The sequence below is a fragment of the Caenorhabditis remanei genome, chromosome III, assembly GCF_010183535.1.
Source record: "Caenorhabditis remanei strain PX506 chromosome III, whole genome shotgun sequence".
Classification (NCBI taxonomy): Eukaryota; Metazoa; Nematoda; class Chromadorea; order Rhabditida; family Rhabditidae; genus Caenorhabditis; species Caenorhabditis remanei.
Window position 1 is genome coordinate 7,663,751 of NC_071330.1, and position 27,686 is coordinate 7,691,436.

At 36.7% G+C, this 27,686-nt stretch overlaps 5 protein-coding genes across 5 annotated transcripts; 4 read left to right on the top strand and 1 right to left on the bottom strand.

The window, feature by feature from the left end:
* Nucleotides 1-147: 147 nt before the first annotated feature.
* On the top strand, nucleotides 148-20,601 carry GCK72_009796 (uncharacterized protein; the record flags this gene model as incomplete). The annotated part of the gene is made up of 11 exons (XM_003112967.2): nucleotides 148-221; nucleotides 2,485-2,740; nucleotides 12,114-12,237; nucleotides 16,631-16,726; nucleotides 16,774-16,946; nucleotides 18,037-18,207; nucleotides 18,847-19,017; nucleotides 19,067-19,151; nucleotides 19,237-20,058; nucleotides 20,104-20,256; nucleotides 20,351-20,601. 11 exons carry the CDS (start codon nucleotides 148-150, stop codon nucleotides 20,599-20,601), a joined length of 2,376 nt encoding a protein of 791 aa, XP_003113015.2.
* A 252-nt stretch (nucleotides 20,602-20,853) lies between these two features.
* On the bottom strand, nucleotides 20,854-21,544 carry GCK72_009797 (uncharacterized protein; the record flags this gene model as incomplete). Its single annotated transcript, XM_053727536.1, has 3 exons — nucleotides 20,854-21,146; nucleotides 21,190-21,376; nucleotides 21,452-21,544. 3 exons carry the CDS (start codon nucleotides 21,542-21,544, stop codon nucleotides 20,854-20,856), a joined length of 573 nt encoding a protein of 190 aa, XP_053587113.1.
* Nucleotides 21,545-22,208: 664 nt separating this feature from the next.
* Nucleotides 22,209-22,960, top strand: GCK72_009798 (uncharacterized protein; the record flags this gene model as incomplete). Its single annotated transcript, XM_053727537.1, has 4 exons — nucleotides 22,209-22,326; nucleotides 22,376-22,570; nucleotides 22,618-22,704; nucleotides 22,758-22,960. The coding sequence occupies 4 exons, from the start codon at nucleotides 22,209-22,211 to the stop codon at nucleotides 22,958-22,960; spliced, it is 603 nt and encodes a 200-aa protein (XP_053587114.1).
* Nucleotides 22,961-23,083: 123 nt separating this feature from the next.
* GCK72_009799 (uncharacterized protein) lies at nucleotides 23,084-24,624 on the top strand (the record flags this gene model as incomplete). Its single annotated transcript, XM_003113127.2, has 5 exons — nucleotides 23,084-23,472; nucleotides 23,520-23,633; nucleotides 23,751-23,866; nucleotides 23,912-24,017; nucleotides 24,522-24,624. 5 exons carry the CDS (start codon nucleotides 23,084-23,086, stop codon nucleotides 24,622-24,624), a joined length of 828 nt encoding a protein of 275 aa, XP_003113175.2.
* Nucleotides 24,625-26,193: 1,569 nt separating this feature from the next.
* On the top strand, nucleotides 26,194-27,425 carry GCK72_009800 (uncharacterized protein; the record flags this gene model as incomplete). Its single annotated transcript, XM_003112808.2, has 3 exons — nucleotides 26,194-26,599; nucleotides 26,697-27,269; nucleotides 27,316-27,425. 3 exons carry the CDS (start codon nucleotides 26,194-26,196, stop codon nucleotides 27,423-27,425), a joined length of 1,089 nt encoding a protein of 362 aa, XP_003112856.2.
* Nucleotides 27,426-27,686: the final 261 nt, after the last annotated feature.

A 27,686-nucleotide genomic window follows, 5' to 3' on the forward strand; every position in this document is an offset into this window, starting at 1 on the left:
GCTTTATCCATGTAAATGACTTCTCAAGTTTCAAGTCTTGAAACAAAACAAAATGTACGTTTCCTGATATCTCTGGTTTAACGGAGCTTCATTCTTTTTTCTTTTTTCGTTGCTCTTTGTTCTTTCAATTTTGTTATATTTTCAGATATGGAAAGTTGTGAAGAGGAATGTGATCTGGAAATTGACAGCGACGAGGAAGAACAACTTTTAGGAGAGAAATGGTAAGTAGCTTTCATATGAAGGAGTTGGAGAGAAAGCAATGAAATGTTAGTGGTCCGTAAACACTTGACTCTTCCAATGGTCTTTCTCGTAATTACCTTATGCACACTTTTCAAGTGTTTGCCGTTTGATCTGAGCCAATTTGAAACGTTTATCTGAAAGAATAGAAGTGAAAAATGAAAATGAGGTGAGCATCGGGACGGTGTGAGTTATGACGGTCGAATCGACTCAGGCAGGGATGTTGACTCCAGGAAAAGTGTGGAAACATTGAAATTATACCTGGCTAAAATAACTAGCTGGATAAATGTTCAGAATAGGTATAAATATTAGAAAAATGTTTGATTATAGTTATCATCTAGTAAGTGTGTTCCTTCTTCAGAAGATATCTCCTCTCTAGTATTCACCAAAAAACCATTTGCATAGAAATCAGTTATTCCATTTCTTTTCGTAAAGCCATGGTAGTATGTTCCCTCATATCTCTAGTGGTCATCAGTTGACCGGACCACAATCCTCAATCGAGCAAAGATTGCTATCTCAACTTGGTGATTCTCTGTGTCTCTCAATTCTCTATGATCCCTCGCCCGACATGTCCGTTCAACCCTTTTCGTACGCCTATCTCATGCATTCAGATAACTTGATTATATGTTCTGTTGTTGGTTTATTGGTATAGATTCTTCTGAATTGATTAGTTCTTTTTCCAATTCCGCAACAAAAGATAGAGCATCACGTAGTAGCCTAATCCCTCCCTTTCCAGTAAATTACTTCCCTATTTAAGCCACCCATTTGACCTCATTTTCCACTCTTTTTCGAATCATTCTGGTTACGGTCATTTATCATACGCAGATGATTTAGTGACAATCCGGCGAAAGAAATGGAACGGAAGGACACAAAAAGGCAGATGGAGACTATCTAGGTCTTATTCATTTGTACGTTTTCCGCCTAACCTACCGTAGTTTTAATTCTATTTGTGGGGTCTTTTGAGTTGAATATTCTGGCTCATTTGAGTTTTAGCAGAGAATTCAGAAATACTATAAACGAAAGTTTGAAGACTGATTCCAGAGTTCAGGAAACTTTTCCATTCTTAAAAATATTTTTTCTGCCGGAAAAGTCCATAAGAAGAAGATTGTCTACTCTTGTTACATGTGAGGCAGTTTTGCCCTTCTCTTCCCATGAACATACCAGAACATTAATGAATAAATCATTTCCATTCTCTTTCTATTCCTCTATTCTCTGTTCATTTCAATCTGTGCTCGCGCATGTTCCGATGAGAGAGTACATAGTTGCATGCTTCAGAAGAAGAGACGCAGACAAAACGGAGTAGAACGACGACATTCTGAAACAATGGATTCTCCCTTGTTCTCTCTCATGTTCACTTTATGTTCATTCCCTTCATTTCATGTGTTGCCCTCTATTCCTCTTTCTATTTTCTGACTTTTATTGTTGCTTTTGAAAGAAAATTTTTGAATTTTTAAGACAGTAAGGAGGCTAATTAAATTGGTTTATGGGTGATCTAGACGAATTTGGAGAAAGATATTTAGAGAAGTTGAAAATGGCTCTAGGGTTCACGCTTTATTCTCCTTGTTTCGATATCTTTCAAAGCCTGTGCACTCATTTCATGTACCTCTCATTCGAACATTAAGTGTGACACTCTTTTTTTAAGTCACTGAGCATCGATTCAGTACCGTGTCGGCAGTGACACTTTGGTTATTTGAACAAATGCGATAAGACCATTCGGCGATTTCTTGCAATATAGGCTTTTTAGATCAATCGAAACTATTCTTCCTGTTTTAAGAAAGAGTATTTGTAATTATTACTCTCCTCAAATGAGTTTTCTAATTCTATAAATCTCCGAAATCTGTCCCACAAATCCTCCCAGTACCAGGTGTTCATTGGCCCGTGTTGTTGCCATGTCCCCCTCTCTATCTCTCAATTCAATTCATCGTTTTTACCGGAGCGTGTCTTCTGTCAGTTTCGAATTGCGTAAGCCTTCATGCAATTCAGAATTAGGAGTCCTTGTCATTCACTGTTCACTTTCTGACCCTCTCCTCTTCGTTTTCATCAAAATGCTGTCGTCCACTTTCTTTGAGCAATTCATCAAAAATTTTGGCAGATTGTTCCTTGTTTCCTCAAAAGAGATGCATTCCACTTCTGAATTCTAAACTTGAGAAACTGAAAGAATTCATCCATTCTCACTCCTCCTTCTCTTCTTTTCACAAAGACAACAAAACGCATTGGCAGTTCAAATAAATTCCATTCATTTTACAGCATTTCCCTTCTTGCAAGTCTTCTTCCACCCTCATCATCCACACTTTTGAACAACGCTATTCATTTGGAACTTGACGAAATCGAAGCTCCTCCGCCACTTTTCAATTTACTTGAAGAGCAACAATTTCAAAAAAACTGTTCAGAAGAAGAGAAGAACAAATACGAAGAAGGAGATTCCGAAGAAGACGTTAAGAAAGTTTCCGATGAAGAAGAAACTGGAGAGCCTTCTGTAGATAACGTTGATCAAGAAACTGAAGTGAGTTCTATTCTTCTTTGTGATCTTATTACAGTAACTCTTCTATTTTATTTCAACGTTTTCCTCATTCTCCCCTCAACCTATTCTCATTTTCTCACCTTTTTCTGCCAATATCCTGTCAAAAAGTTGAAAAGCCAAACATACTGAAACCAGTTCTTCTTCTTCTCTTCTGTCACTGATCTGACTGCAAAACCCAAACATATACAGATTGTTATACATATTGTGTTTTATACAATGTGTATACATTTCTATGTCTCTTCTTCTTCTTCTTTTCTCTTTTTTTCTACCAACGATATAGTACTTTACCGGACAGCGTCGGACAACTACCTTCTTTTCACATAACATTTACATAATAATTCAATTTATCTCACAGCTACCGATTCTCTTTTTGTTTCTCATGAAATTCTACCGGCATCTGTTCATAAACAAGAAGAAGACCTCTAATTTTTGTCGGCTTCTTCTTCTTCTACCCGCTTCTTCTTCCGCCTCAATGGCCTTTTTTGACACAAAAAGGTCCGACAGATTGAGAAGAAAACAGAGAGAAAAAGAGGTCTTCATTGAATATGCAAATGCTCAATCCTTCCGGGATTTCTTCCGAAAACTGGTTATTGTTACCGAAAGGTTTTTGACGACGACGGCGACTTTTTTGGTTTTGTTGCAATTCTGAGTAGTTTCTTTTTTTAAAGCAAGAACTGAGTGAGAAAAACAGCTTTGTGGTCTCTGATTTTCCGGTTTTTCTTCAACATCATTTCAAAAATTTCAATTTTTCATTTCCTGATTTACTCAAGTTGTCATTCTTCGAATTCCAGACAAAACTGTGCCTCATACCCTCTCGCAGGGGTTTTCGGCAACGTGCCATTAGGCTCATTAATTAAATCTGACAGTCGGTTTCCTATATTCTAAAACAGTCGTCTCTCACCCTGTAAACCGTTTTCCGGTATAGAAACATGTTTCAACAATCATACCGTATCGCTTTTTCTATAAATTTGTACTTCTGACTCTGTTCTCAACACCATCCACCTCCATGTTGGTTTTGAAAACCATCCTCTTCGTCCTTCCATTTTCCCCTCCCTTTTCTTCCAGTTTCATCTTCATTTCCGTTCTCGTTCCGACCTTCATCAGCATCATTTATTCCTCTTCTCTTAATTCATTCCTTCTTTTTTCTGTTCCCTATCAATTGAATATCCATCTCAAATGCATTCTTCTTTCTCTCTTTCTCTCCAGTTTTCAATTTGTCGTGCACCTGTTTTGTTACGTAATCGAACTGTCTCTTTCTCCCTATATGACACTAGACATCTGCCCCCAACACTTCATCATTTCGAATGATTTCTTTTCTCTTCTTGGATAGAGCTCATTTCATACAAATGATCCTCTTTCTCCATTATCAGAAGACAAAGGATGAAATGATGAAATGTACAATGATAGATAAAAAGTGATGGTTATTGAGGACGGAAAGTGCCGAGCGCCCGCTCTTTTATGACATAAAACGATCCTTTTTTGAACACTTTCGACTCGATGCGCTCCAAAATGTTCTATATCTTTTCAACATATTCAAAAGTTATACATTCAACTATTGATTGCAAAGTTTTCATTTTTTGAGATCTAGTGCATTTGTCTAACTTTTAATTTCAATTCTGTTTCTGTTTTCAAAGAGATTCAGAGATCGCTAAAAGTTCCCCATGAATTGGGGGTCTTCACTTTGGTTTTCTCCAAAATTTTGGAAGTATTCTCAACCCACTTCTTATTCTCATTCTTTATCCTTAAAACTTATCGAAAAGCTTCTCGAACACCTGCCCTGTATTTTTCTCCAGCAACATTCAAGTCTCTTGAAACTAAACATAAACTTGTTGAGTCGTCAAGAGGACCTTCTGAAAAAATTCAGCCTCTTCCAACTTCTTCATTCCATTTGCTTTATTTCGCACGACTGTAATTTGAATGTTCATATCAAAAAGGAGAGAAAAGGACTAGGGGAGAAAAACAACTGTACAAAAATATACGAAGGAGTTGGAGTAAACAAAACAATACACAGACAAAACACCTTTTTGTTTTCCTTTTTTAGTGAAAATACAGTTTTCTGTTCAGATTACTTCAATTTTTTCAGTTACTATCTATTTAATTGAGCGTTAGAAAAAGAGATAATCCCATTCATAACTCTCTAAATTATTTTCAACTGCTGCCGTTTGCTCTCTATTATCTTAAGTCCCTAATTGTTCACCAATCTGCTCTTTTTCTCTTCCTCATATATACTAATTATCTCAGAAAAGATTTGGAGACATAGTCAGTTATACAAATTATAATAGAGAAAACGACAGAGAATAGGCTTTTGGAGAGACACAGATGTCTCATTTTTGTATACAAATTCGCCAGATGCCCTCTCCGTTCGTGGGAACTTTCTGTCTTTCAATTCACCATTTACCTCTTATTTTCGGAAATCATGACCTATAATAGACACATTGATTTTTCACGGTTTGTCGAGCTTTTTCAATATGATTCAACTCTTATTCTCTTTCACCTCTTTCCCTCTTTCTACCTCTCTTTTCCCGGTCCTATGGTTATTCATACGTACACAATTGTATGTTCAGCACCCAGCACCGCGTATCTAACTATTATGACCTTGCTGTGCTAAAGGGTTGAGACTTCTCCTCTTTCTCTCTTACATTCTTTTATAGTTTTCAAATGGATTTTATCCACTTACACTTTATATCACTTTTGGAAAGGTTGTCTCATCTCCTTTTTTGAATACTAGTTTTTGACAGACTTCGACTAAAAACTGACGGTCTCTTCATGGAATTTCAGACTAAGACTGTAGCTTTCGATTTAGGTTCATATATTCAGAGAAATTTTGGAGAAACGTTGATGATATAGCTGAACTTATTCAGCTTTTTGAGATGATTGAATTCGGAAAACGGTGCTGAATACACCACAGTCTTAGTGTCAACGAGTTCTGTCTTTCGCAGTTTTTGCTTTGGCACCATATGGTTTCTATACAGTTTTCTTCAAGTTCTAAAAAATCAAGATTCGAGAATCTCAGAATCGTTATAATCTCTCTCCTGACAGCTCATTTGCAATAAAATTCTCCAAAAAGTTATTTTCTTTTCAAATAATTTCGGAGTGCATCTCTCTGCCGTTGTTCTAGTCCATTTCCTCAATGTGTGGCCATCTTTTTCGTCTTTTTTTCTTCTTTTTACCACTTGCTTCTCCTCAAATACATCACGTTTCTTTTGTCTTCTCCCTCCTCTTCTTCTCAGAAATTCTCAGAAATTCTCACATTTTTCATGATTGTTGCAAATGCACCATTTCGGGGGGTGGTCTCTAACTTTGTCTATCGTTTCGTTTTTCGTAAAATATGCGCACGCTACACGCCCATTCTTCTATCCAAATTTGTTTTCATCAATTTTTAAACACCCTCCTCTTTTTCGCCTTTTCGTTTTACTTTTGAGACTGTGGTCACTAAACGTAATTTCATCTACAAGGTCCACTTTGCTTTCGGACTCCAGCTTAACTCTTTTTGTTTTTTGATTCATGAGAATCGATCAATTCGGATAAGATCTCGTCGAGTGATAAAAACAAAAGTTTGTGTATACACAAACAGAGAAAAGTCGTTGTCGTCGTTGACTCAAAATTAAGTGTTACAGCGAAGAGATATAAGTAAGTGGCACTATGAGTGGTGTATCTGGTGTAAAACGAACAGTTGTGTCCCTGCGGGTAAGAGGTCGTGCCATCCCAGTTGTCACCAAGATGATGACATTTTGATATTAGATTCGCAGATCGTTGAATAAGATTTTGATGACAGAGAACCTCATAACTCATCGAAGAATGAAATTGAAAATCTATTATACGAAACATAACGTATTCCACAGTTCTTTGGTTTATTTTCCGTTCTATTCTGTTCTTCTTATCTAAAACTTAGAATCACTAGAAATCATCGTAAATCTCGAAAACTATGAAGTTTTCAAAAGTTCTTGAACTTATCTAGCTTTTAAAATCCGGATTCTGCCAGTCAACACGTCATTTCATTTTGTGTGAATACCATATGTTCACTCCGTCCTCACCAGTTGCTCGCTCGACGTTAAGATCTTGACTCCGGATAAAAATTCATTTAGAAATTTCTAACTGATGACCAGATAAGAAGTGTAAACCCATTTCTCTTCCGTCTATTTATTTCTTCTTGGCACCGCGCCAAGAAGCGTTCCCTCTTCTTTTCTCTATTCCTCTACGCGTACCGCGCGGAGTCGTCGCGCTTCTCATCAATCTCCGTCATGAGTTTTGTGATGTCTGCCAGCTCTCCACGATCTTTCTGTTAACTCGTGGCGATTGCGGGCGCCGATGAAACATCTTCCATCTTTTCATCGGTCGACGCCCTGCTCCTTCTTCTTCTTCAGACCGCCACCACCCTTCCTGATGCTTCTCCTTTGACCAGAAATAAGGGAAAATAGTGTATGAATAATGGATACGCAGATATCCACATGCGGGGACCCAAAATGTTTCCGTTTCGCAGAGAGTAGGAGAAGAAAGAGATTGGCAGTTGGAATTCAACGAGACCTCTCTTTTTCAACCCGACTGGGTCGCTTTTTTGTGTCCCTCTTGACCACATTTTTCAAAAAAAAGAGAGAGAGAGAGAGCATCCGGAAAAAAATGAAGAAAGATTTTTTACACCAGTACAACACCACAAATATTTGACACACTTTCTGAGTTTTGACACCTCGTTAGGTTTCTCGATTCCGGAGTTTCTCCTAAATTTTCAAGGTTAGGTTTTGCACTTGTTCTATACCGAGTAGGCAGTTTTTCTCAACAGTTTAAATCAATAAACCTATCAAATCCTGATTTCACGGGTTTCCACAATAATTATACCAACTGAAACCTTGAAAATGAACACCGCATATGACCTGTAATCAGAAATCAGTTTCTGCCAACTTCGTGGAGTTTGTTTCGTTTTCTATCTTTCCTAAAAAAAAACCATAATCTTTTTGTTCATAACTTTCTCAGGCAATTGAATCTTTTCCCAACCAAAAACTTTGCGGTAAACGAAAAGAGCAGCTCAATAGAGACCGGAAGCCGCGCGAGCGCAAGAACAAGAGAGATAAAATGATAAACGAAGTTAGAGAATATTGTCTTTTTCTCTTCCCATCTCACCTCTTTGATTGATCTTGTTTTCACTTCTCATCTCTCGATTCCACAATTCCTTCATTTTCTGTGTGCATTGGTCGGATATATTGGCGGCGAGCCAAGAATTATCTTCTTCCAACAACATGTCTCCTGGATTTCTCTTCCTCTCTCTCATTTTTTTTTCTGTTTTCTCAGGATTACGATTACCGCATCTCTGAGTACTATTGTCTTCACAAAGCTTCCGGAGATACCTGAGTACTCAGAAAAAGTGCACACGTCTTTTTTATTTCTTAGACCTTTTCCGAAACTTGATATCCTTTCCTCTACTCAACCTATGTGTACCTCCGTGAGAGGCTTCTTTCTCTTTTGTAAATTTTCTTGTGCATGAGAATTCAGAAGAAACTTTTGGGACTCAGTACTTATTCTTTTCCTTCAAATAAATCTCATATTTCTCTCTTCGTTTCTTCTTGTCATTGCCTTGAAATGGTATCGGTTGTGTGTATGTATGCCATAATCCAATTAACGAATAGATGATGTGCGATAAGCTGTGTCGGTTTATGGGCCGCCTCGTCTCGTAATAGGATTGAAGAGGGGAGATCATCATTCATAGAAAATGATCATCTTTTGCCATATGACCCACACATTAGCCCGCTTGCATATACTTATATCATTTGCAGATGTTTTCTTGTTTCGCATAGTTTCGAGATATCGTTTCTTCGAAGTACTTAAAATAATGATCTCCCTTCGTCTCATTCCCAAACTTCTCTTTCATTCCGCCTACCATAACCCTCATTGTCTCGCCTTCCGATCATCCAGATCTCACCTTTTTAGGCGTAAGAAAAACCTATCAACGCCCTCTGATTTATGACGTCTTCTGAGTCTTCTAACTAATTAACCTCGAACTAAATTATTTGATTTATGAGCTGGTAATAGATAGTATCTCTCCTCTCTCCTTCTACGTCCATTTCCTTTCTCAGTTTCTATGGGTGTGTCCCATCTTTCACAATATTCCAAACTCTCCCTTCTATTTTCCACATTATTTTAATCCTAATCCGGGTTATTCTTGTCTTAGTTGAGAAAAATGTATAAAATGCACAATTTTCATTTGAAAAGATCCCTCCAGATGTTTTCTACAAAAAACGCTTTTTCCGAACGTGCACTTTACAATAAAAACCTCGTAAATTTATTATCGAGGTGCAGACGGAGCGGAGAGAACTTAATCTAATATTCATATGGCTCCAATCTCAAATTGATGATGAATTGAGGCACATTAAAACGAGGCGACAGGTACCTCTTTGTACAATTTTATATTGCCCTTTCGACAGGTAACCTCTCTCTTTAGTTTAACATTTTCTAATATAACCAACTACCGTAGTATCCATCATGTTTTTTTTGTTTTATTTTTTGAAGAAAAATGCAGAAAAAAGTAGTGTAGTTCAACTTTTTGTCCATTTTGACATGCAATCCATCATCATCATTCGAATAGAACTTGAAAATAGAGAATGTCACACAGTACACAGAACATTAGTTTCATTTTTGGCTGTTTTTGGTTGTTTACTTGTGCCCGTTGAACCCAAAACATGAAATGTTGAATACATTCTAAAACGGAAATCTTTGAACTTTTCAAAGCTGAAGTCTAACTCTTTCCATGTACCCATTCTTTCAATTATTACTTTTTTAAAGCGTATTCAGTGTTATTCTCTAACTGCACTAAATTACTTCCAAAACCTTTCTAATGAAAACTTTTTTGATACAGTTTTAAAAATAGAATTAGCTATAAAATAAGCTCAAAGATGCAACTTTTCTCTTTAAAATTCAATTTCAGCCTAAACGACCCATAAATTGACATCCGATATCAATTTCATATAATTTACATTTCTACTATTGCGTGTCAAATCTCTTTTTCTCTTTTCACATTCTTTGTGACTCATCCGTCACGGAACGCTTCCTTTCGCCATTTTTCTTAGAGAGAACCGCCTGCTTTCCTGATGCTATTACTCATTCATCGACTCCAGGAGCAGCAGGCACCTTGGCTCCAACCTTTTACTCATTATTCTGTTGCTCTTTCGACCGTCTCTCTGGAGGAAAAGAAAACAAGCAGGTCTTTTTCCTTTTTCTTCTGTGTATTTTTGATTTCTAAGTCTCTTCGATTTCTCACACTATTCTATTTTAACTTTCCTGTTCTCAAACACCGTCACCATCACTCTCTCACTTTTCCTTAAAAGTGATTGCATTACAAATGCAAACAAAAAACTTTTCCCCTTTTCTTTTTGCATTTCATTCCCCTTTTTTTTCTTTTCTTCCCATATTTGTGTGGGTGGAATGACTTCTGAAGAATAAGAGTATCATCATGTTCCTCCCTTCCGACCATCATCAAATCATCACCTCTTGATTATGCAAACAATTTTCTAAATCTTTCTCTCTTCTTCTTTTCCATGTTTCTGCGTCTACAATATCCCACACGAATCTCTTGATATCTGATTTGAATATCACGAAATTTGTCTCTTTCTTATCGGAAATTTGACTGATTCGAATAAGAATATCCAAATCATTATCACTTCAATTTTATGTTCTTCTTTTCGTTTTCGGAACATACTTTTGTTTGTCGAACATGATGTTCCATTTAAATGATGACGTAATAGGAAAAAGAAAAGAAGAAATATCCCATTTTACTGTTTCTTCCTTATCATTTCAAAGTTCTTCCTGCCGAGAAGGTTATCAATTTATTGAGAATTCTTATCTATCGATTTTAAGAGTCTTTTTGGGTGATAGTCACTTCCGATTCTGTTCCAGACGAGTTGATGTCATTTTGTTTTATTCCAGACTTATTTTTAAAATTTTGTACCATATTTGAACCAATTGGCTTCGAAAAACACATTACTTGCATATTACTACTACAAACTCATTCAAAAAATTCTTTTAAAAACCAAAACAAAAACAACCCACTTTGCATACATTTTTTCTATTTATTTTCACGTCTCTTTCATAGTTTTTTTTTCCTTTTAGCTGGAATATTCAGTTAATGAGAAAACGAAAGAGAGTATATGTATACATCGAACTTGTATATAGTAATAATAACATTGGCTATTTTCCAAAAGAAATGAAACAAACCCATATTGTTTCCCCTCTAGATTGTTGCCAATTTTCGCATCTCTCAGAATTTCTTCTTCTCCTTTCGAGAGAATTTCGTATTATGATACTAATTTTTCTGTACTTTCACACTCCAGTCCAGCAGCATTTTTAGTATTTAATCGAGATTTTTTGGTTCCGAAATTTCATCAAGAAGCTGTGAGAGTACTCTTCAACGTCTCATCTTCTTCAAACAAATCAGCCAACACTACTCGAGAGAAATGTGTTAAAACGAAAACGAAAAGAAACATATATTGTTTTTTTCGATCTTTCCGTCGTTTTCTCAGTCGTTCCTTTTCTTTTTTCTCGATAAAGTGAAAACGTTCCTCTCTTCTACTGTCAGAAAATATACCAGTCTTGTAATAGTCTTTTCTCCTCTCCTGAATACATTTTACGAGATAAAAAGTGAGAAAAAGACGTCGCCAGGATTTTGTTTTTTCGATGTTTGTTTCAAGTGGCACTTATTGTTTTCTGATGAATTGCAATACAGTACAGTGCATTTATCATTGTTTCCTGAATTTCTTAAAGTACGGAACCTTGAAGCTCTGCTTTCTGAACTTTGACTTGGCATTCTTCCCTTCTCCTCAATATAGTTATGGTATCTGTAACTGAATACTCATTTCCTGTGAAACAAAGTCATTTTTTCCTGACCTCTTCCTTCCCATATTCCAACAAATCCTCCCTCCCAAAGTATCACTCGCGTTTTTAGAGACATGATCCGATCAACATTCATTTCCATGTGAGCACACGTTCCGTTTCCTCTTATCATTTTCCTTGTCATCCAGTTGTCATTTCTCTCTCTCTTTCTCTTCTTCTTTTCGTCCGGAAGAATCCATTGAACCGCCACACACAGATAGTGAGAAACAAACAGTGACTTGCGCAATCCTTTCGAATATTTGAGTTACGGTGGAAGAGCTTCCGCGCGGAGCACACATAAACATACTGGGTACTCCACAGCAGTGCGTAGACAGACTGTTTTATGTTTTACACTACTAGTCTCCCCCCGTTGTTCAGAACTAATCAAGTAGCCTTACCATAATATAAATTGTATAAGGACCCTCTTGACCTGATGTTCTTTTTTACTCTCTCTCTCTCTCTCTGCTCTGTGCTTTATGCTTCTTATGTAAATTATTTTCAGCCGTCTGTCACTATGGACACTTACGACTTCCCGGATCCTTATCCGGTGCAGATTCGAGCCAGACCACAGGTACCACCGAGACCGCCAATCGACACTGTCAGATACAGTATGAATAACATTAAAGGTTAGTTTTTTCTTTGTCAAAAAAAAAAGTTTCAGTTCTCACTACTTTTAAAAGATCAAAATATTTCAAGCATTCAAAAACCCATCAGAAAAGAAAAAAAAACATTGTCTCATATTCTTGAAATCGGTCCATAAAACAACATGAAACATCGTTATCCTTGTTAGTAATGTGTTCGGACTGTACAGTATTCTTCTTCTAATTTTCATCAAAGGCGGCTTTCCATTTGATAGAAAAGGTGTTCCGCGTAGACGCAGAGAGCGTATAATGGCGGACTATTATGTGCGAAATTGTGTTGCCGACGACACCCTGAAGGTTGTTTTTATCCCTACACCCGGATTTCTTCTATCCAGACAAATGACTGTTTGTTTCTGACCTTACGCCACTTTTTATTACTCAGGATTAGGCAGAAATCGGAATGGATTTGGAGTGACTGGTAGAAGCAGTTCGACGATTTTGTAGGTTTGAATTTCTCAGAAAACCGAATTTTTGAATTTGAGATTTCTCTTCTTCTCGTTTTCATTAGGATGGTGGTTTTTTCTACAAATAGATAATCAATCTCTGAAAACAAGAATCTTCCAGAATAGGGGAACACCCATTTATTTTCTCTTCAATTTCTTCCTACCAATCCATTTGAATTCTATTTCGATATGTTCATTGACAGCTGTCCTTTTTCATTCCTTTACCTCAATTCTCCTTCTTTTTTCTTTTGTTTTTTTTCTTTTTGCTTCTTCGTTTCGATTCTAAATTCAATTCCACTTCTGACCTACTTTTCGATCTTCTTTCAACTCGAATCTCAATGATTTCTAAGAGTCCAATTGAGCCTTCGAGCACCTGTTCCTCCATTCGAAACTTAATTTATAGACTTTCTCTCTTATATCTTGTCGTCCAGTATGCCGCCAAAGCTATAAAAAGTGACAAATTATTATTGCTATAGTGGCACGAAAGGATAGAATAAATGCATTGGTACACAACAAATTTTTAGAATTGGGAACTGCAGTTCTGGCCGAAATTATAATTTACTTTTTTCTAGAAAAGTTGTAGCCGACAAATTGCGTTTTTGATAGAAGTAGAGAAATGAAATCTGAATTATTCTTTCGGATACTTTTGAAACTGAAACAGCTTTAGATTTTGCCGCTTCATAGTTTATTGCCACGTAATTTTCATTGAAATGATTATCACAGGAAAACAGCGAAAAGAGTTTGAACCGGGCCCTCTAAACTTCAAAATTTTAGTCCGTATCCGTCTTCGACTTATCCAATTTGCCTAATGTCATTCGATTCGTTCTTCACCTCTTCTCCTTTCTTTTTCTTCTCCCTTTTCTTCGTTCCATTCCGATTCATTTCCAATTTGATTCCCCATTTCTTTGATTTCTAAATCTCTTCAAAATGTTCTCACACTATTCTTGTTTTCATTTCTTTTACCTGATATGCAAATACGTCCGAATAGACATTCACACTCTTCTCCGTTTTTCCGAAGTTTTTGGAAATGAGAAGAAAGAAAAGGAACAATTGAAAACATAAGATGAAAAAGTCTATCTTCGTCTCGGGCGTCGGTTTGATTTATGAGAATTGGATTCTGAGTTGTGAGGAGGAACAAAAAGAGAAAAAAACGAAGCGAAGTGAAGAGCCCAGCTTTACGATTTTACGTCGAGAATTTTTAAATTCTGCTTTTGTTGCTACTTTGAAAGTACTAATTCAAAAAATCAGGAAATTTGAATAGTATCGAATCATCGTAATCCTAAATTTAGACGTTTCTTAAAATTCTTGCAACTTGTTTTCCCAAAAATCTAAACCTCTGGAACAGTTTCTATACTTTTCCACCAATTACTCGGCTCTTTTTGGAATAATTTCCGTTCGTTCATAGGGTTCCCATCCTCATCTTTACCCTTAATCCCTATTTCTTCACTCTCAGTTTACTTTCTGCCTCCTAGTTAGCTCCTTTTTAGTTTCATCTTCACGAACTTCGTCTCAATTTCACTATACTACGTTCCTCTGTTTCCCTTCTCTCAAAAGTGTCAAATACACATAACTTCACGTAGTACTCCTACAAGAACAACGAGCTTTCCGGGCGCTCCCAAATTTGTATTTTCTGATTCTCTCCGAATCAAACAGTCTTTTAGGGCTTTGAAGGCTTTAGAAGCTTCAACAAACATCACGTTGTTGGCACCTTATGCAGAAATGTTGTACACGTATTGTGTTGACATAACTACATTCACGAAACAATAGATAGAGAGAGTTTTGATTCTAAATACATGTAATGAGTCTGTCTTTTTCATTTCTACATCAATCACTACTGAATCTTTTGATCTATCACATTAATTTTCTAAAAGATTAGATTTATTAATTAGAATGAATCTTCGATATATATATATATATATATATATATAACTACGGTGTGATGACTTCTTCTCTAATGAAAACTCAATCATGACACAGTCATTCCTTCCCATTCTTCTGTCACGTAATCATCAATTACCGTTCTTTTCTTCGAACGACTTGAACCATTAATCATTAGGAATAGAGATATCTGAACTGATGAATCATGAACTTCCCCCTCTGTTCTCATTAATTTCTGAATCGTTCTGATCATCTATTTCCCAATCAATTGGATAGGTGACAAGTGGTTGTAAATCTGACGAATGCCGGTCATTTGTCGCCTTTTTTTGTGCCGATCCGACCTCATTGCCTCTCTTTCGTCTCGTTGCAAGTGGCCAGTAGTTCTCGAGTTCCTTTATCAAGATGCATACTTTTATTCGTGGTCGAGACCAGCAAATTGCAACTTTAAAAATGTGTTCTTGGAAAATACTCGAAGTTAGATTTTAATCCTCGAATCGAACTTCAATTAGTATTCCATCCCAAAGTAATTTTTGATTGATGAATTTCTGAGTATTGTTTTCTTTTTCTTGTAATCTCTAGAATACATATTCATCTCCAAAGAAACCGATACATCTTCCTCTTTTTGCTTTCCGACAATGATCCATGTTACGTAACACCTCCTAGCATTCTCCTTCCCTCCTTCCGGCCTTTCTCATTCGCTTCACAGAATTCTGATGGCAGCTGGTGCACCGACGACGTCTTCCACGTCATTTGGTGTACCTATCAAATGTTGCGTCACCGAGAAAAACCAGGTCACGACGTCTGAGAGCAATTCAGAAAAGCATTTTTGAGATTGTTTCCACTACATAAAACAGTCAAGTACTTGTAATTGAGAATTCTGGTTTTCTTTGCTGAAGAACAGAAATAATGCACGAAAAAAGTTCATAAGATGAAGAAAGTATAATTGCTTTTTCTATTAGTTGATACATAGATAACAACTTGTTGATAAATTTAGTGTTATCAATCGATTTTTATGATTCTTGGACTCGACCAGGGTCAATTTTTGAACAAATATTGTCAGGTGATTTGGTTTAAATTCCTTGTTGTTATTTGGTTTGAACACGCGATCTATTTCAACAAGAATATAAAGAACTTATACTAATTTATAAAAGAAATATCGAATTTAACCTGTTTCAAGAACTTCGTAACTACTAATTCGAACCAAAAATTCAAAGCGTGCTTCTTCTCGTTATCCCTCTCTAAATACATCGTTTTCTCTCCATCTGCAATCTGTCGCAATTCGACCTCATCCCTCTTCTCTCCGCCCCTTTCTTCTTGCTCTCATCAGATGGTGCACCTGTCTATTGTTTGTGTCTCTCCTCCTTCCTCCGCTTTCTATTCTCCGTTCATCTCTTCTCTCACCCAATCTTTTTGACGACTCAATGAATCTAATGAGGCTTATGAAAAGAGTTCGGGATTAATTTTTGTTTTCATTTCAAAAACCAACTCATTCTTTTGCCATCTATACATATATTGTCACCTGATAATAATAATAATAGTACGTTTGTTTGCATCGTGTTAATAATAAGATAATGCTAATTGATAATGTCGACGCAAAAACACATAAAATAATAACGAAAATTTGGCAAATCACGGCTAATTTTATGAGTTTCTCTTCGCTGTCCGATTATTTTTTTCTCTTCCAATGCAATAAAATTTGTTTCTTCCATTCTCATGAATCAAAAATTCTCTTCGTATCAAATTTCAATATAGTCTTATTCTCCGTTTTTCTTCCACTGTGGCATCTCATTTCAATTCTTTTTTATTGTATACTTTTCTTCTTATTCGCGCCTTTTTTCGTTATCTGATAAGACTGTCTTGTCTGAAAATTTCATTCTGAAAACTTCAAAACTTTAGCAAACACACATCAGAATGTACCACAATCGACAGAGGACCGGTTTCAAGCAGTATGAGACTTATATGAAACAGAAACGTATGGTTATATTGTGAAAAACAATATATTTGTCTGGAATTACTAGTTTTAATATTGTCAATAAACTAATTTATATATTTTCTAGAATCAACTGCTTGGGAACTTGATGAACTCCTCGAAGAACTAGAAGCACTCGAAACTCAATTGAATTCCAGCAGTGGAGGAGATCAACTGCTTCTTGGTAAGATTAATCAGTTGAGTTCTCATATTCTTCTTCATTTGTTCCAGGAGTGTCTGGAATTCCATCATCTTCCAGTAGAGACCATGTGAAGCAAGTTTCTACTTTACCACCGCCTCCACCAGCTCTTTCGTATCATGCACATCAGCAACAACAACAGCAAAGTCAGCATATTCATCATCATCACAACACTCATTTGGGATATCAAAATGGTATCCATCAGGTACGTTTTACCTGAATTTCTTCTAAAAGTACTTTCTGTGAACATATATAATCCTAAATTGTTTATACTCGAATTGACTTCCTGTTGTTTTACTCTCTGCTCGGCAGAAGAAGAAGAAGAAGAAGAAGAAGAAGAAGAGCAGAAGATGTCGTCTTAGTATTAACCATAGTTGAATACGAACGCCTTTTGCTTATAACGCGAAGAAATTTGATTTGCTCTTACTCCTTCTGTGTCTCTTTTTCCTTCCTGGATTTCCTACTGGTTGCTTCTTCTTTCTTCTTCCAATTCGAAATTCGATACATGATGATTCACGGTGATGCCTGATGATGGTGATCATGTAGACAAGTAGAGAACATTCGGAAGAAAATGGAGCATTTCTGTGTGTACATTTGTGCATATGGTCGAGAAAAGTAGAAGGAGAGCAAAGGATCATGAATAGAAAACACATGGCATTGAAAAGAAAAAGGACAGCATTTATTGTTTGTGTGGAAGAGGGGATAGGGTAGAAGAAGTGACATATTGCATGCAAGGGGAAATTGATATCCGGAGTGAAAGGATAGGAATGGAACGTGAATAACCATTGAGCACCTGCTTAGAGTAATATTCGATCCGTACTGTAGAATTGCTCTAACGGGATTCGAGTAGAAAAAAAAACGTTATTCGGAGCATGCTCGAGCATGAAAACCAACTGTCTTAAAATATTTTTCTGAGAAAATTTTCTGACTCACAAATACGGAACCATTGCTGATCTTTTGTGTTGCTCTGAAAATCCTTTTTTATCCGATTGATCCAAGAGCTCATGTTCAATTAGACAAGAAAGTTTCTGCTCATAACCAACTCGTTCCTTTGGGAACCATGTATATAAGCTATTTGAATAAGGGTTGAGCCTAACACCATGTTTATTTACTCAATGAGAGAAAGAGCCCAATATGGGTCACAAAGAGGTCACCAACTCTCTATTCTCATAGCATATAAAGAAGCTAAAGAGCAAGGGAGAGGTGGGAAAGAAATGGTTGGATTGTTATGTGGGAACAGTTAGAGAAAATGTGCTACAGATACAAAAAGATTCAAAATGTAATTTTAATTTCAGATGAACTCCATGACAACGACGTCGGCAGCATCTTCATGCTCATCTCCAGACGGTGATTCAGCATTCGGAGATTCCAGTTCAACAGAGTCATCCAACAACAGATGCCGTAATTCCGCGTTTTCGTCGAACGATTCGTGCAGAGACTCATTGAACACACCGAGCCCCACTCAGGTCAGATTTCGAACATTATAGTATTACACTAGAAGAGAAAGAAGAGAAAATGAGGTACTTGTAACTGATGAGAGGATGTATAGAGTAGTACACAAAACAAGTTGTAACCAGTTGCCGCTTCGTCATTACTCCAATGATTGATAAGTGGTTTGAACAGAAAAAATAGGATTTGAATGGCAGGGTGGTTCGAATCTGGAGTACCAACTGCAGATACATTTAGATACAAAACCGAAATTCCCTTTCAATTTTCGAACCATCACAATATCAACAAAAACCAAAACAAACAACTCAAAACTGTCACAATACAACTTCTGACACCTTCTTATTCCACCTCACTGCATATAGCTTTCTTCTTTTTGAATCAAATAGTGCGGCACTTCTTGAAGACGCTGCGCTTCTTATTCCCCTGTACTATTCTCCGAGAAAGCGCGAATGTTACATTGGCAATTGACCAATTAATAATGGACAGGTGAACTCCGCATTCGTCGGCTTCTTCTTTTGATGTGTAGATGGAAACAAATTTACTCACAATCTGAGATTCTGAGATAGAAATGTTGGAACAAAAAGAATGAGAACAGTTTTTCATGAAGATTGAGTGTTTTTTGACCAGAACATATTTGTAACAGATGGTAATTACAGGTTTCACCAAGAAATGGAGAGTTAAGTGCAGAGGAAACGAAAGCACTCAAGATTCGACAAGCTCTGGAGAAGATGAAAGAAGCAAAAGTAACAAAGATTTTTGTGAAATTCTTTGTCGAAGATGGAATTCCTCTTCAGATGCTTATTGATGAGAGATGGACTGTTGCTGATGTAAGATATTGAAATGTTTGCAGCCGAAGATGATTTATTTTTGTTTCAGACGTTGAAACAGTTGGCTGAGAAGAATCATATTGCATTGATGGAAGATCATTGTATTGTTGAAGAATTTCCAGAACTCTATATAAGTTAGTTGTTTTTTGACATGATTTCATACTAATAGCATCCAAAAGCCGTAAGATTACTTTCATTTCTGATGCATTTCTTTTTCAGAGCGAATCTACGAAGACCATGAAAAAGTAGTTGAAAACATTCAAATGTGGGTTCAGGACTCTCCGAACAAGCTTTATTTCATGCGTCGTCCGGATAAATATGCCTTCATTTCTCGTCCAGAACTTTATCTTCTTACTCCAAAAACATCGGATCACATGGAAATTCCTGCTGGAGATCAATGGACAATCGATGTGAAACAGAAATTCGTTCATGATTATTTCAATCGTGAACCAGTCGTTCCACCAGAGATGGAAGGATTCTTGTATTTGAAGACCGACGGAAGAAAAACATGGAAGAAACATTACTTTGTCTTGAGATCAAGTGGATTGTATTATGCTCCAAAGAGCAAAAAACCGACGCCAAAAGATTTGACTTGTTTGATGAATTTACATTCGAACCAAGTTTACACAGGAGTTGGATGGGAAAAGAAGTACAAATCTCCGAATCCATGGTGTATTTCAATTAAATTGACTGCATTACAAATCAAGAAAAGTCAGTTTGCAAAATATATTTGCGCTGAAGACGAAATGTCATTCAAAAAATGGCTGGTTGCACTGAGAATCGCTAAAAATGGAGCTGATCTACTCCAAAATTTTGAAAGAGCTTGCCAAATCAGAAGAGAAACGCTTGGACCGGTATCCAGTATGTCAGCTGCTTCTTCATCAACTGCTATTTCTGAAGTGCCAAATAATCTGAATATGCATCAAAGAACTCCGTCTGTTGCTTCTTCTATTCAATTGGGATCTCATCTCTTGAATAATCAAATCCCAACACGCCCACTTTCAGTCAATGTCAGAAATCAGTCTCCTGCATCATTCTCAGGTAAGAATAGATAAGAAAACTTGAATTTATGTAGTCAACTTTCAGTGAACTCATCTCAACCATCCCAGCCATCTCCCTCGATAATATCTGAAAAGTTGGAAATACAGTATGATGAGCAACCAACTGGAACAATAAAAAGAGCTCCATTAGATGTACTCCGTCGAGTATCCCGAGCTTCCACATCGTCACCAACGATTCGTAAGTTTTATCAACTTGATCATTCCTATTGTCGCAACAAAAAAGTTCCGACATTTTTTATTTCGATAATATTTAAGCAATAACTTTTTTCCAGCCCAAGAAGAATCTGATTCTGACGAAGAGTTTCCTGCCCCACCACCAATTGTTTCTGCAATTAGAATGCCTCCTCCAGTCACATCTCCGAAGCCATGCACACCATTATCTGCTAAAAAAGCTCCTCCACCGCCACCGAAACGTTCCGAAAACACGAAACTTCAAACAGCAACTCCGATGGCACCGGCGAAAAATGATTTGGAAGCTGCGTTGGCGAGAAGGCGAGAAAAGATGGCAAGCATGGAGCAGTAGAACGTTAAAATTCCTTTTTATACACATTCTCTTTCAAAAATTCTTGTTATTACCGGTGCGCTGGAAACTGAACCTGAAAATTCTTACATGACCAACTTCTTGTAGCCTTCCAACCACCATTCACATCGCTTTGAAATACTTTTTCGAAGAAAATTCTTTATTTATTACAATTACTTGTTTCCTTCTTAACCAACATGATAATTTTATTGCACATGTTGAGAAATAAAAAATTTTCAAATAAAGAGTAGATTTTTATTGGAAATCAATTGAAATCGTTCGAGTTGGCGTATACTTTGCCAACTCGATACCACTTGAATTTAGAAAAGCGTGGAATTCATGCTCCCAATTTTTTGAATTGTTTGAAGGGCTCCAGTACCAGATTTTTGAAATCTTCATACTGCTGATCCTTTCCCAGCATTGCCTACAATCATGAAAACTCGTAATATACATTATGAAATTCTCGTCACTGTCATTTGCTTTTTTCTCCAATTTATGAAGCGCTGAGACGATTGCACACTGACAGGAATCTTCTTTGAAGACAATTTCTGAAATTTAACGAATTATAATTTCTTACGACCTTCATCCTACCCCCTGAATAACCTGATGCAATTTGATAATGCTCTTTATCGACAATATAACATCCACTAGGTTGAGATGATGTACTCATCTCGCTCAGCATTCGTGCCATATACATGTGATGTTGGTGCCATGTGATATAGTCAAGACGTTTTCCGGTTGGTCCTGCGCCTGGTGAGCAAATCGACTGGGAGGTTTTCTTTAAATACAATTACCATCCAGCAAATCAGAGAATATAGTTTTAAGGGAAATATTGAATTGTTTTTTAACTTACTTCTGACGATTGTACATATACGGAAGGTTTCTCTGATTCAAAGTTCGACATATCTAGCAGTAGAACTGTCTGAAATGATAACAGTTGAAACATTGAAAAAAATAAACGAATATTCGGTTCTCCATCAAAAAACTGGCCAGTGTGCTTCTGAATGAAAATTATGGGCCTATTCTTGGCAAGCAAAAAACGTTTTTCGCTGCTTTTTTTTCGATTCACGTAACCAGAAAATCAGCGAAAAACTCTTAGTTTTTCGCTGATTTTTAAACGTTTTTCGCTGGTGTTTTTACCGTTCGCTTCGAGACCTGCGGTGTCGAAAAAGGCATGTGCCAGCGAAAAATAGTTTTTCGCTGATTTCCTTCTCTCGTGAATTGGAAAGAAGCAGCGAAAAACTATTTTTCGCTGGCACATGCCTTTTTCGACACCGCAGGTCTCGAAGCGAACGGTAAAAACACCAGCGAAAAACGTTTAAAAATCAGCGAAAAACTAAGAGTTTTTCGCTGATTTTCTGGTTCCGTGAATCGAAAAAAAAGCAGCGAAAAACGTTTTTTGCTTGCCAAGAATAGGCCCATTAATTCATGAATCCAATATTTAATTTGGTTTTGAAAACGCCGCGTTAAAAAGCATTTTCTAGGTCATGAGGCGTTTGTTAGGCCATCAGGCAAGTGCGCTCTTTTTGCACGTGTTAGAGATTGAGAGACATCGAGAGTCGCAGTTGATATATATTTTCGTAACTTTCTTCCTCAAATCAGTTTGAAAAATGAATAAATTTCTCGAAAACAATGAATGGGCTCGTGATTCATCGTTCAATCACTTCTGGCGGCATTATGACATCTCTAAACGGTGGTTACAACATCATGCTGAAGCGACTCAACACTGTCAGTGCGTTTATATTTTAACAACTTTTAATATATAAATGATTTTCAGTACACACACGAAGACACTCTTTTCATAAGCCATCGACAGAGTGCGAGTTCAGCAATGCTCCCGAACCTGAAGTTATTGAAGAAAGGTTATCCCGATGTGAGATTCGAAACGAAGACGCCGGTGAAATAGAAGTAGAAGATATGAGCGAAGAAATGAAAGAATTTTTTGCAAAAACTCATGATCATCGGCGGAAGTGTAAGACTTTAGATCACATTCAGTTAATTTTCTATTAAAAATTTCAGTGAAAGAGAAAAGAGATGCTGCAGAAAAGAAGAAAGAAGATGACGCGAAAAAAGGAAACCAGAACGAATATATCAATGTCGAACAAAGTAATATTAAATAAATCCTTTTAAAAAATATGATGGGCAACAACATTTTTCAGTTAACGTCCGTGGACGAGTCGAAAAATCAGCCGATCATCGCAATGCTAATGTGGAGTTCATAGAAAAGCGGGAAAAGGCGAAGAAAGATTATGGAATTGCGGCGACGAAGATTCTGTCGATGGAGAGTTCAATAGAAATGCAGTTCGAAACTGAATACGCTTCAAATCCTAAACTCTGGCCAAATATTCCATTAAGATTCTAGCATAACAGTATAAAAATTTTTCAAGCACCCAACCTATTCTTTCTTCTATTTCTTTCTTTCTTTTTTTATAGTTTGGTCACTGAGCCTATATTATTTCTTGTTGAATGCCCAACTTTTCACAGAATGACAACATCATTCATCTTTTCAGCGCAATTCTCAACAATGGGAAAGAAAAAGTTTGTTGAAAATGACGACGGTACTACTGAGGTCCAGGAAATAAAAAGTGAAACTCCAAAGCCGAGTAAAAACAAAAAAGATGAGGATTATCGAAAAAAGAATCTCGGAGCTAACATCAAAACAACGAAAAAGAGCTTCAAAGAGCAGTTTTTTATGAATTATGAAGATGGACTGAAATTGATCAAAAAGATGAAAGGAAAAGGAAAAGGTGGGCAATTAGTTCAGAGAAAGATGCCGCGTCACATTTCTCTGCCTTATCACATGTCAGGAAAGGCAGCTATGGATGAAGCGTGTGATTGGATTGCTCAAAATACAGTTGGCAAGTACAGAAAAGAGTAAGTTGGATCAAGTTATCTATTCGAGATAGTATGTTTAACTACAGATACAATGGAATCGTTGTCGCTGTTGGAAGTGTCGAGACTGCTTCCGAACCACGCGTCATTGCTGATCAATACGCATTCCATACTGACGTTGCTATAAATCAAATAGTTTTTATGTGAGTTTTGAAGAGTCCCGACCAAAAAAGCTTTTATTCAATTACAAATAACATGGTTTTTGAAAATTTAGTTTATGCCTATCAATTAATCAATATCTGTTTTTCCAAATATTCCAGCCCAAAAATTGGTGATCAGTACGAAGCAAAAGTGAAGTATGTGCAGGAAGGTCTTATGGTAGGAGTCGTCATGGATATGATCACAATTCATGTAAAACAAAATGATAAAACTTTTGGTAAGTGACGACACCTGATTTATGTGTTCATTATAATATTTCCAGAGGATCAAGTAGCCATCAACGATAAAATTCTTGTGAAATACACCGGAATTCGTATCAAAAACTCATTGTGCCATTTGAGAGGAGACTATGCGAAAATGGTAGAAAAGTGAGCTGATAGGTATTTTGTTCGAAATACCCAGACTTGTCACGGGCCGGGCCGAAATCAAAAATATTCCCGGCCCGTTTTAAAACGTGTAGATTTTTTTGAAGTGTTTGGAATTTTTTTTTGAAAAAAGAATATTAGCTCGGCTCAGTTCTTACAACTGCGCTCCACCGAAATCCTCTTGAAAAATGTCTCTTTTTCTCTTAGTCTCTCAGTTTCACATCATTTTTCTTCAGTTTCTGTAGAGCACGGTTGTAAGAAGCGTGTCGTGCTAATAGTTTTCGACTAAAAATTCAAAATTCAATTAAAAGGCGAATGTGTATGATAATATAATCAGTATTACTCTAAAATTTCCGAAATTTTAGAAAAGTTTTGTTAAAAAATGAGCACCCACTTTTGAACCCGGGCTGGGCCGAGAGAAAGTTCGACCGGCCCGATTTTTGACAAGCCTGGAAATACCCAATGAATGTACTATTTTGAAAAGTTGACAATTGTGTAGTTTTGCAGAGCTGAAGTAGAGGAGGAAGTCGTTGAGGATGAAGCAGATGAAGAGTTGGAAATAAAGGAAGAAGTGGTGGAAGAAATAAAAGAAGAAGATATGGAAGAGTGATTTCATCTTGAATTAATTTAATTCTTCAAAAGTTCTGTTTTTGTTGATTTTCTTGTTCTTTTTCGTTTTAGCTGTTATTTTCTAAATTTGTTACATGAATTTTTCTTGACTCCAACTGTTTTTCACAAGATTCCGAATGTGTCAATACGATGGCCGTGTCAATCTTTCCTCCTGTTCAGAAAGTAATTTGGCATAGTGCCAATTCTCTTCTCTTTTTGTCTTTTTCTGTCTGCGCCTCTCTTTCGCACACAACGCTCATCTTGTTGGAGAAAACCGACGATATGAGAAAGTTTCATTCTGTTATTTGATAAGAATTTAATTCAACATCAACTTTAATCACTTTAAATTTCAGAAGATGTTATCTATATGATTGAACATTTATTTGATGAGAAATGAGAAATAGTATCCAAATTTCCTTTTTCTCCTACACAGGTGTTTCTAGTAGTATTTGTACTCTTTTGTGCAGTGTTTTGAGCTGTTTTGCTTCGCAGGAGAGTGTTTTTAATTCAAAATTCAACATTTATCTGTGTTCTCTAGAGGAAGAAAATACATACTCTTCACAAAAGTTGCGCAAAGATGAAAATTGATTCTAGAATCCTGAAATCTCTGAATTCAAATCACTCACTAATCTAATCCACAATACGTCATTGTTTATATTTCCTATTTCCCCTCTCTCATTTTTCGAGTTTTCTGAAAATTTCCGAGTTCCAACCAAACTTGTGATCGATCCTTGGACGCATCTACAGAACCCCCATTTTCTACCGTATACCCTCTCATTCGTTGCGAGACACAACCCAACCACCACACTCGTTGATTTCTCTCAGTCTCTCTTCTTCTCCTAGAGGAAAAATACATGCGTCGTTTGTTCGGTTTCTTTCTCTCCGTGGTTCAATCGAAAAAAAGAAAAAACCGAGATTTTCTCTTCCCCCAGCTTACAATCCGATAAGATCTTCATCTAAGAACAATACTCTCTTTTTTATCTTTACTTCTGATATCAATTGAATTTTTTCTGACTTTTAAAAAACATTTTCATATTTGTTTTCTGCTTTTTCATCTGCAAAAAGAAAATGGGAAAGAAAAAGACGATTCGGAACAAAGGAACAAGTCAGATCTAGTTCAAAATTGAAACAATTTGAGAGTAATGTAAAATTGAATTTGAAAGAAGATTTTCAAGTTATTGAAGTAGTTACTATATAATTTGTTGTTTAATTTCATCGTGAGCCTTCAGACTATGTATTTCATGAAAAAGCAGGAAATCCAATTTAAAATATCTGGAATATCGGATTCCGTAACTTCTCAAATTGTAATACTCAACATTTTGTTTACTTTATCCACCGAGAAGTCTGTTAATTCTTTTTTCATATCAAAACGACTCCCGATCCATAGTGATAACAGATCATTCTAAGATTATTCTTCTTTAAACAGATCCCAAAATTTTCTGACATGACACATTTTTCGATTTCTTATCTCTTTTTTTTATACTTCATTATGTTATCTTTCTTTGCTTTCTACTCTCTTTTACGAAAAAAAATGAGAAATGGCCGAGAAATAATTGATCATTATTTTAGTATGGCTAGCAAAACTCGCCGAGCTGCTGCCATGGTGAAAGCCGAAAAAATGAAAAAAGATGAAGAAAAAGGAAAAGAAGAAGAAGTTCAAGATGAAGATGACGATGGACCACCTCCATTAGAAAGAGAAGCAAGTTGTGGAGAGAATGATGATACTGATGGAGATGCTAAAGAAGAAGATGAATCAGAGGAAACTTCTCCTAATGGAATTCACGATGCAGATGATGATATCGAAATTTTGGAAAATAAAAATGAACCGAAATTAACTCTGAATTTGCTAGAAGCGCTGTCGACTGTCTTCTCAGCTGATCCAGAAACATCTCCAGCCAATAAGAAACGTCGCATCAGTCCGACATCTGAAAATTCGGTGAAAACTTTGCCTGGTTCTGGAATGAAAATGACACCAAGTAAGTGATCTTGAGCATGCCAGTCATCTACTTGTTTAACCGAATTTCCCTGTGTTCCAGCTAAAATTTCCTTCCTCTACTCTTATATTCATTTCAGTTCCCAAATCTCTTCTTCTTCGCCCTTCGTCCATGTCATCAACACTATCGACGCCTTCAACACGTTTCACTCCTCTTCGTCAACTGCCTTCTGTTGCAGGAACTTCTTCTGCTGGACCTTCTGGAAATAGGAAATATGGATTACCACCACCGATTCCACAATCCCTACGCAATATGGCTAATGCTGTTGCTCCTGCAGTTGGAGTTGGATCGAATACATCATTGGGACCAGCAAGACTTTTAGAAAACAGAAAGAGAACGTTTGATCTGGCAAAACGGGCATCAGCTTTGGTTGCGTACAATGGTGGAAGAGCTGGAGAGAAGTTCATAAAGATAGCCCCGTCTACAGGATCATCATCTTCTTCTGGTACATCGACGTCTTCATCGACAGCCGCAATTGATTTGCAATCAATGCTTCGAGATCAATCTCCAGTTCGAATGCAAGTTTCAGTAGGAGGAGAGTATGAACAATCAAATGGGGATACTCTTCAAGAAGCATTGGAAATGTCAGTTATTCAGAAAGAAAGTATTGCAAATGTTGCAAGATCGTCAACTAATCACTCTCTACTTCTTGGTATGTGATCAACTTTCTACATTTATTTTTTGTTTTCTGTTTTCAGGTTCCATGGTTTTAAACGGTTTAAATACTCTCCAATCCAGAAGTTCAGATGAGTACAACAACTTTGCCGGAGAACTTTTTTCTCTAATCACAAAATATAACATCAATTAACCATTTCAATAATGTTCTCTTCTTTTTTCCTTACTTCCTAATCTCTCGTTCAACGATTCTACTTCATTCCTCCATTCTTTCTCATTCGAATTGTTGTTTGCTCTCTTTTTTCTTGCTATTAGACGGCTACCCATGTCATGAACAAGTATTAATAAAGAATTGGCGGAATCGAAATTTGTGAATTGAGAAGTGTTGTTTCAGGATAGATGGTCTACAATTGAAATGCTTATTAGCGTCTTCCGCATTTGGAATGAAAATTCG